General features: G+C 43.1%; 1 protein-coding gene and 1 pseudogene across 1 annotated transcript; one reads left to right on the forward strand and one right to left on the reverse strand.

Moving 5' to 3' along the window:
* Positions 1–726: 726 nt before the first annotated feature.
* Positions 727–1,894, reverse strand: LOC127683615 (TD and POZ domain-containing protein 2-like; annotated as a pseudogene).
* Positions 1,895–7,811: 5,917 nt separating this feature from the next.
* On the forward strand, positions 7,812–8,855 carry LOC127682222 (TD and POZ domain-containing protein 2-like; the record flags this gene model as incomplete). The annotated part of the gene is made up of 1 exon (XM_052178608.1): positions 7,812–8,855. A coding segment is annotated over exon 1 (1,044 nt), but the record flags the coding sequence as incomplete, so codon positions are not given.
* Positions 8,856–10,163: the final 1,308 nt, after the last annotated feature.

Genomic DNA, 10,163 nt, shown 5'->3' on the forward strand with positions numbered 1-10,163 from the left:
TATAGTCTCCACGAATATCCACACCTGATCAGGGCTGATTGGACTATATGTGACTTCTCTGAACCTAAACATCTCTGGAATCCACAGACTGATTTCAAATGTTTTATTCATATTATATTTTATTGGGTTACGATTTTGTTTACAGAGTTGTTTGTGGCCATGAAGACCAGAGAAGGGCCTCAGATCCTCTGAATGACCAGTTACAGTTGGTTGAAAACTCTCCTGGGTGTGCTGGGAACTGAACCACAGTTCTCTGACAGAGCAGTAATTCCTTTTGCAGCTGAGTTCCCACAAACTGAACCTTTAAAAAGTCTTCATTGTCATTTAAGTCTCAGATAAATAAATATTCATGTTTGATATCTCCCTTTCTTTGGGCCCTGGTCATTTGTTCTGTTTGGATCAGTCCATACAGTTTCCCCCAATGAAATTCCTTTGGGCTGTGCTTATTTATGGTCAGCACCTACCTTGAATCCCAGTTTCCATCATGTCAGACAAAAACAAACAAGAACTTCAACAGGGCAGATATCATCTAGATTGTGTGAGACTCCTGTTCTGCCATTCACACCTGCAATTTTAACATAGTAGAGCTGTTTTAAATTCTGAGCCACCATGCTGCTTTCTTGAAGATGCAGTGTAAATGCTCCAGCAATACTGTACTCTAACCAGAAGTAATTGGTAACTATATTGGGTGCTGCCATTGGAAGACAGGTGATGGTCATATCTGACTAGCTCCTAAAATCTCTTTATGCCTTTGAGTGAGGGCTCAAAGAAAACATTCTGTGCAGAATCCAGGGAGTGGAAGGCTTCAGCCGCCAAATAGGGATGTGACTCCAACATTGCCTTCCACTCTGAGTTCTCAGAGACTTCAGAGAAATGAAGTGCAATGAAATCCAGGGCCTGAGTCTTCAGCCACTGTGTGCTGTGGAGGTCAGCCAGGATGAGAGTGTCTGCAGCTTTCTCCACAGAGAGTATCCTGAAGAGGGCATCCTCACACATGACCTTCAAGTCCTCCAGGCCATACTTGTCAGCAGCTGCCAGCACACCAGTGGCCATGGAGTTGCTGTTGAGGTGTGGTGTTTTTCCCCTGAGTAGATGAAGTACATCATCTGGAAGACCTGAGGGTCCAGTCATGGATCTCAACAATGTTCTTTAGGCTCTCCTGCATTTCATGTTCAAACATGGCTCTGAAAACTGGAGAACAAGCTGCTAGGATGGCGTGGTGAGCCCTGAATACATGGCCACCTACCAATAGGGTTCAGTCTTTGAAGAGAGATTTCTCCCACAGCTTTGCTAGGTCATCTCTCAACATCTGTCTTGGCTCCTTGATTGCAGGTGTCATGATCTGTCCAGGCATGCAAAGATGGCTCCTATTATGCTCACCTTGCAGCAGAGGCTGAGCTGGTCTTCAGGGACAAGCCATTGCTGATGGGAGAGGAGGAAACCTAGAAGGATGAACTTTTTGAATCCCCACTTTTCGTATTGCTGAAAGCTTACGACATTGGGGTTCTTCATACTTTGGCATTTCTCTCCTTGGGAATTTATGATCCAGAATTTGAACTTTGCCCAAACTGGGCTCTCTGGACAGCTGAGCAACCCCAGGTAAACTGACAGGTAATCTTTGCTTTCTTCATCAACCCCGTTTGGGTGTACTCTCAAACACCATGCTATTTCTTCATTGGCCTCTAATGAGAACACTGGGCTTGAAATCCTTTTCTGAATTCCCCGAATGCAAAATGAGAAGTTGCTTATAGTCCACTCATAGCAGATTTTTTTTTTTACACTGATCTGTGTGGAGCCCCAGCTCTTTGTCTCCATGTCCCCTGAAATTTCTGCTGGAGGTAGTTTGAAGGTTAATCTTGACCTGAGAGAACACCAGAGGTTATTTACTCTTCATCCTATTGAACACGATTATAGGTATACTTTGGATTTTAGTTTCAATTTCCCTAAGTTCTCTCTCTCTCTCTCTCTCTCTCTCTCTCTCTCTCTCTCTCTCTCTCTCTCTCCCTCTCACTGTCTATCTCTCTGTCTCTCTCTGTCTCTCTCTCCCTCTCCGTCTCCCTCTCCGTCTCCCTTTTCCTCTCTCTCCCTCTCTCTCCGTCTCTCCCTCTCTTTTCCTCTCTCTCTCCCTTTCCCTTTACCTCCCTCTCTCTCCCTCTCTTTGCCTATCTCCCTCCCCCTCTTCCTCTCCCTCCATCTCTCCCTCTTTCCCTCTTCCCCCCTCTCTCTTTCCCCCAAACACTGGAATTTCTATGTGTGTGTATGTGTTTGAGTTTCGTGACTCTTAGGTCAGTGGCCACTAGTTGGGCTATTCTATCCACCTCTGGATAGGAAAGTCTGTAAAACTTTATATATTCTCATCTCAAGTGTGTTGTATTTTCAGGGTCCTATAGAGAATGTACAGAATGAATTCCTTTATGTAAATAGACAGAGAATATAGAAGAATAACATACAGGCTGAGGTCTAGCTAATATAACAATGACTACAGTCAGTATTTACTTATTCCACAAGGTGTGAAGTCTCAGGTGTTCTTCAGTATATACTGGAATTCTTAAGAAGAAGGGTCTAATGCCAGTGAAGGAATGGGCTTGCTATTTAGATGAGAGCAGGAAGCCAAAGAAAAAAGCTTCCTTCTTCTTTATGCTTATTGTGGGCCTCCAGTAGAAGGTGTGGCCTAGTTAAGGGAATGTCTTCTAGTCTGAAGATCTGGATTAAAGGTGTGTGTTTTTCTGCCTCAAGACTCAGATTAAAGGTGTATGTTTTTCTCAGATTAAATGTGTATGTTTTTTCTGACAAGAAGAATCTGCATTTGAACTGAATCTACCTACTTCAACTTAAGAAAAAAAATTCGCAGGGCACTGGGGGCACACGCCTTTAATCCCAATATTTGGGAGGCAGAGGCAGGCAGATTTCTGAGTTCAAGGCCAGCCTTGTCTACAAAGTGAGTTCCAGGACAGCCATGGCTACACAGAGAAACACTGTCTTGAAAAAAAGCAAAAGAAAAAAATTTAAAAGGCATGCCTTCCACTTTAGTATGTCCACAAGTAGTGCAGACTAGAACAATAACCATCAACAATATACTTTGCTTACTAGGGACAATCTTGCATAAATAAAGAGATGATGTAAATCTCTGCACAGATACGATTTACCCATGCACTGGTCTTACAAATGCTATCATAAACATGATCAGGGAAGGGGTGCTTTCCTTAACTGCTCAGGAGTCTGAGTGTTCACAAAATGTAAAGCATGTGGAAGAGCTCCTGTATGGTGGGCAGGATCAGAGCCCCAAACCTCTGAAGATGGCTCTATTCTTTCCTGTGTTTTATTCCATTTACACTTTGTACTTCCCCTCAGGGTCTTCAGGGCCCCCTTACCTCCTTCCTCTGAAACTATCTGTTTTAGGCATCTCCTACATTCTTCTGATTTTTCCTTGACTGCCAACAGACTTTTTGATGGGTCTGGAGTCTGTTGCTTCTGGCCACTTAACTTTTTTCTCTTTTGTAGTCCTCTTTTATTAAATACTCTCTCTGCCACTATCACTAAATCTCTCAAACACCTTTCCCTAACCTCTAGACCCTCTGCAGGTTTTTTTAAATATGCTGCCTAATTAATAAAAGCTAGATCAAAAGCTGTCTTTGCTTCTGCTTTCTGTGGGGGTGTGTTTTAATTACAAATTCCACATTATTCATTGATACAATTTAGCTAACAAGAATAGTTATCCAGCATCAGAAACTTGAACACCAAAAACTAAGACTAGAGAACACAGATATTCCTGATGTATGGTCAGATTTTTGAAATTCAGACTCCATTTTTAAAAAATCTGTTCAAATTAATATCCTGGCACCTAGCATTAGTTTCCAAGATGCCCCTCAACAAAACCTGAGCCTAGCTTCACTCTCTAAGCCAATCTCTAATAAGGCCAGCATCTTCAATTGGCACCCTCAACAAGACCAGGTTATTCCAACAACACACCTGCAACCCCAGATTACAAAACCACCACCTGCCTAATGACCATCAATGCAGAGGGGAACAGAAGTTAAGTTTATGTTAGCCAGGTGGTGGTGGAGCATGCCTTTAACCACAGCATTTGTGAGAAGGAGACAAGCAGATTTCTGAGTTCGAGGCCAGCCTGGTCTACAAACTGAGTTCCAGGACATCCAGGACTACACAGAGAAGCCCTGTCTGGAGGAACAGGGAGAGAGAAGAAGGCTTATGGGGCTTGCAGGGAGTGGGGACCCAGAAAAGGGGAAATCATTTGAAATGTAAATAAAGAATACATCGAATAAAAAAAAAGAAAGAAAAAAATAAGTGCCCAAAAGATCAACTCTGAAGCTAAAGTCAGAGGTGTCCTTCTGAAAATGATATTCAAGAGACAGAAGCAGAAGAACCTAAACTGAACTGGTACCCTAGGATACACACTAGGGCTGTTTTGGGAAAATAAGTTTATTTTAATTGATGTCATTCTTCATAACTAAGTTAATATCTAAAACAAACACAAAAACTATAATGAAAAAAAATGACACAGGTTGAGCTATTATTAAAAAAAAAAAAAAAAAAAAAAAAAAAAAAAAAACAGTTGAGCTATCTGTACCATGGAGCTTGGGATGCTCCACAGCCGTCTGTGCACAGGTCCCACCAGAAGAGAGCTGGGCTCCCGGGAGTGCTGGCACAGGCTTACAGGCCCACAGGAAGTACAAGCTCCAGGTAGGAACACAGAAACAACAGAACCATGTAACACCAAAAATAACAAGATGGTGAAAGTCAAGCCCAAGAACCCTACCAACAAAAACCAAGGCTACTTAGCATCATCAGAAGCCAGTTCTCCCAGCACAGCAAGTTCTGGATAACCAAATATACCACAGATCAAGATTTGAATTTAAAATCACATTGCATGATGCTGATAGAGGACTTCAAGACCAACTCACTGATAAGTGGATATTAGCCTAGAAGCTCAGAATACCCAAAATACAATTCAAAGACCACATGAAGCTCAAGAAGAAAGAAGACCAAAGTGTTGCTACATTGATTCTTCTTAGAAGGGGTACAAAATACCCATGGGAAGAAATACAAAGTGTGGAGCAGAGAGTAAAAGAATGGATATCCATAGACTTCCCCACCTGTGGCAGGGGCATCCCATATGCAGTTAACAAACCCAGACACTATTGTGGATGCCAATAAGTGCTTGCTGACAGGAGCCAGATATAACTCTCTTCTGAGAGGCTTTGCCAGTGCCTGACAAATACAGAGGGGGATGCACACACATCCCAACATTGAAATGAGCAAAGGGTTTCAATGGAGGAACTAGCTAAAGGACCCAAGGTGTTGAAAGTGTTTGCAACCCCATAGGATGAACAAAAATACGAACCAACCAGTAATCCCAGAGTTCTCAGGGACTTAAGCACAAATGAGAGAGTACACATGGAAGAAACGATGACTCCAGACACATGGGTAACAGAGGATAGCCTGAACAGACATCAATGAGAGGAGAGACCCTTGGACCCTTGAAGGCTCATTGCCTCAGAGTACCCCTACCAGGTCAGGGAAGCTGGAGTGGGTGGGTTAGTGAGCAGAGGGAGGGGATGGGATAGAGGTTTTCAGAGGGGCATTGAGCAAAGAGGACATTTGAAATGTAAATAAAGAAGATATTTAAGTAAAATTGAAAAAAAAATAATGGCAAAAAAGCCAGAACACAAAACCTGGGCTCACTCACTCTGCTGCAATCCACGCTGGAAGCCAATGTTTTGACATGGTTCACCTGACAATCTACTCCATCTACCAGCTTCTGGAGGTCATGGAGGAGCCACTCCTATGATGTTTCAGAAAGCAGAATCCTTGAACCAGAACATTGATTACTTGCAGTGAAAATTTGCATGTAATGCTGTTTGGGCAGAACACACACACACAGACACACATACGCTACTAATGCTATGTTTTCCATGCAGACAGGAGGCTAGCATGGCTGTCCTCTCAGAGGCTCTACCAACAGCTAACTGAAATGCAGTTACAGCTAAGCATTGGATTGTAGTAGGGGAACCCTATGGATGAGTTAGGCGAAGGATTAAAGGAACTAAAGGAGATGGCAACTCTAAAAAAAATGACCAGTATCACCTAATCTGGACTTTCAGGGGCCACCAGAGACTAAGCCACCAACCAGTGAGCATACATGAACTTGTCTGATGCCCCAAGAACAAATGAAGTACAGGCATACCTTGTCTGGCCTCAGTGGAAGAGGATGTGCCTAATCCTATAGAGACTTAATGCCCCAGGGAGGGGGAATGCATGGGGAGCACCCTCTCAGAGGCCAAGGAGATGGGGGAGGGCTGAAAAACTGTGAGGGGAGCACTGCAGTGAGGCAGAATTTCAGATGAAAATTAATAAAATAAAAATTGAAAAAAGGATAATCCAGCCAGGCAGTGGTGCCACACACCTTTAATCCCAGCATTTGGGAGGCAGAGACAGGCAGATTTCAGAGTTTGAGGCCAGCCTGGTCTACAAAGTGAGTTCCAGGACAGCCAGGGCTACACAGAGAAACCCTGTCTCAAAAAACCAGATAAACACACACACACACACACACACACACACACAGAGAGAGAGAGAGAGAGAGAGAGAGAGAGACAGAGACAGAGACAGAGAGACAGAGAGAGAGACAGAGAGACAGAGAGACAGAGAGAAACAGAAAGAGAAGCATTTAGGATATTCCAGAACCATTGTTCTAATTGGCTCTGAAGAAGGATTTCCTCGGAGGGAAGTACAAGACTACCACCGACCAAATTGGGAGGAGTGATCACAAGGTCTGTGCTTCTGATTGGAATAACACACAGGAAAGAAGAAAGCCATCTTCAGAGTTTTGGGGCTCTGATTCCTGACCACCATACAGGAGCTCTTCTACATGCCCTCCATTTGGTGAACACTCAGACTCTTGACCAGTTAAGGAAAACATCCCTTCCCTGATCAGGTTTATGGCAGAAATCAGTGTAAAAACCAGCACAGGAGTAAATAATAGCTTTGCAGATATTGACATGATACCTTCATTTATGGAAGTCTGAAGTATCAGTAAGCAAAGTACCCTGGTGATGGCTCTTCTTGTCTAGACTACCTGTGGACTCATGTAACATATAAAATGGAGGGATCATCTTTTAAAAGCTTGTTTTGCTTAAATTGAAATAGATAGATCCAGTTCAAACACAGATTCTTAGGGTTGAAAATCACACACCTTTAATCTGAGTCTTCAGGCAGTAAAACAAACACCTTTAATCCAGAAGCTGAGACGTGAAGACACATCCTTAATAGGGCCACGCCTTCTACTGGAGGCCTATATAAGCATATGAAGAAGTAGACTTTGTGTCTTTGCCTGCCTGCTCTCATCTTACTAGCGAGCCCATTTCTTCACTGGCATTAGACTCTACTTCAGAATACCAGCATATACTGAAGAAAACCTGAGACTTCAAACCTCGTGGACTAAGTAAGTACTGACTGTAGTCATTGTTATATTAGTTGAATTTATGTTGTTCTCATATATCCTCTTTCTATTTATATAAAGGAATTAATTCTGTATGTTCAATAAACACACACAGATATATACTCAGAGAGAGAGAGAAAGAGAGAGAGAAGACAGAGAGGGGGGAAGAGAGACACAGAGAACCAGAGACAGTTACACAGAGACAGAGAGAAAAACAGCAGAGAGAAAGAATTTAGGAGAAATCTAAAATAAAATCTAAAGAGTATATATAATTGTATGTATCAGGATGAAGAATCAATAAATGCTAGTTCTTCTTTTCAGATCAATGTTAACCTCCAAACTACCGCCAACAGAAATGTCAGGGGACATGGAAGCCAAGGGCTCCACACAGATCAGTGTAAAAAACATCTGCTATGAGTGGACCATTAGCAACTTCTCATTTTGCATGGATGGAATTCAGAAAGAGATTAGAAGCCCAGAGTTCTCATTAGAGGACAATGAGGAAGTGGCATGGTGTTTGAGAGTATACCCAAATGGAGTTGATAAAGAAAGCAAAGATTACCTGTCAGTTGACCTGGGATTGCTCAGCTGTCCCGTGTGCCCAGTTTGGGCAAAGTTTGAGTTCTGGATCATAAATTCCCAAGGAGAGAAATGTCAAAGTAGGAAGAACCCCAGTGTTGTAAGCTTTTGGCAATACCAACACAGGGGATTCAAAGAGTTCATCCTTCGAGATTTCCTCCTCTCCCATCAGCATTTACTTCTCCCTGAAGACCAGCTCACCATCTGCTGCAAGGTGAGCATAGCGGGAGCCATCTTCAGCATGCCTGGACAGAACATGACACCTGCAATCAAGGATCCAAGGCATGTGTTGGCAGAAGACCTAGGGAAGCTTTGGGAGAATTCCATCTTCACAGACTGCTCCCTATTGGTGGGTGGCCATGAATTCAGGGCTCACAAGGCCATCCTAGCAGCTCGCTCTCCAGTTTTCAGAGCCATGTTTGAACATGAAATGCAGGAGAGACTAAAAAACCTCGTTGAGATTCATGACTTGGATCCCCAAGTCTTCCAGGAGATGATGGGCTTCATCTACACATGGAAGGCACCAAACCTCAATAGCTACTCCATGGCCTCTGGTCTGCTGGCAGCTGCTGACAGGTATGGCCTGGACGGCTTGAAGGCCATGTGTGAGGATGCCCTCTGCAGGATCCTCTCTGTGGAGAATGCTGCAAACATTCTCATCCTGGCTGACCTCCACAGCACACAGTGGCTGAAGACTCAGGCCCTGGATTTCATTACAGATTTTGCCTATGAGGTCTCTAAGACCTCAGGGTGGAAGTCATTGGTGGAGTCACATCCCCCCTTGGTGGCTGAAGCCTTCTGCTCCCTGGCTTCTGCACAGTGTCCTTCTTTGGAGCCATGATTTAAATGCCTAAAGTGATCTCAGAAGATGGACAGCTGTGACCTGCACCTCTTCTGCAACAGCAACAACCAGCTTTTTTACCAATGACTTCTGCTTAGACAATGGTATTGAGGGAGCATTTGCACTTTATCAGAGGAATGGCAGCATGGTGGCTCAGGATTTAAAACACCTGCAATATATTATACATACTGAAATGGTAGGTGAGCAATAGGCAGTACTGCAGTCTGGGACACTCTACATGACATCTATGATGTTAATGTTCCTGTTTGAATTTGTCTGATTGTTTGAAAACTGATTCAATTTAGAGCTGGCCCTAGGCAGAGAACAACTGTGTTTCTTTGGAGAAACACTTCTGCCTTGGACTGAACAGAAGAGATGACTGTGGCCATTTGCAAGGAGAAATCAACCATGATTGCTTCCTCATCAGTGAAGGAAAGACAATGAAGAGTTTCTTTTTAAACATTCAAGGTTCAGGGAACTCGGCTTCAAAAGCAATTACTGCTCTCTCAGAGATCTCTTGCTAAGTTCGCTACACACACAGGAGAGTTTTTCACCACCTGAAACTGGTGAATCAGAGATCTGAGGCCCTCCTCTTGTCTCCATGGCCACAAAGAACTCTGTAGACAAAACCTTAACCAAATAAAATACAAGATGAATAAAACTTTTGAAATCAGTCTGTTGTTTCCAGAGATGTTTATTTCAGAGAAGTAACATGTAGACCAAGCAGCCTAGCTCAGCTGTGGATGTTTGAACAGAGCCCTCACTCTCCTACCAATATTAGAAACCCTTGGTCTTTTTCCTTGGAATTTAATGTTGGAAAATGAGAACTCCACCCTCATGCTCTTATGACGACTGAGAAGACTATGCCATAGTAGAGGGAGTCTAATCCTTCTGGGAGAGATGTGTTTGTGGATTAAGGCATGCAAAATCTATTAAATGTTTTGAAAACATCCAAAGGGATTTATTCATTACAGATTTGCAGGCCTGTATACCTGTTGAGGGAGAACCGGCTGGGGAAGGAGCAGAGGTACAAGTCCTTGGTCCAGAACACCAACTAAAACAAACCAGATGATAGATAACCCAGTGAACTGGAGTAAAACACCTGTAAAATACTACTGGTCTTCTTTAAAAAGGGTAAAATATCTTCCAATAATCCTTTAATCTTAATAATCTCCTTAATTAATACCTTATTCACTCATCAGAGAAGCTTCCTCCTGCAGCAGACTGGAACAAATACAGAGATTAACACCCAGACATTATGCAGAGAGAGACAGAGACAGAGACATT

This window comes from Apodemus sylvaticus, chromosome 4, assembly GCF_947179515.1.
Source record: "Apodemus sylvaticus chromosome 4, mApoSyl1.1, whole genome shotgun sequence".
Taxonomy (NCBI): domain Eukaryota; kingdom Metazoa; phylum Chordata; class Mammalia; order Rodentia; family Muridae; genus Apodemus; species Apodemus sylvaticus.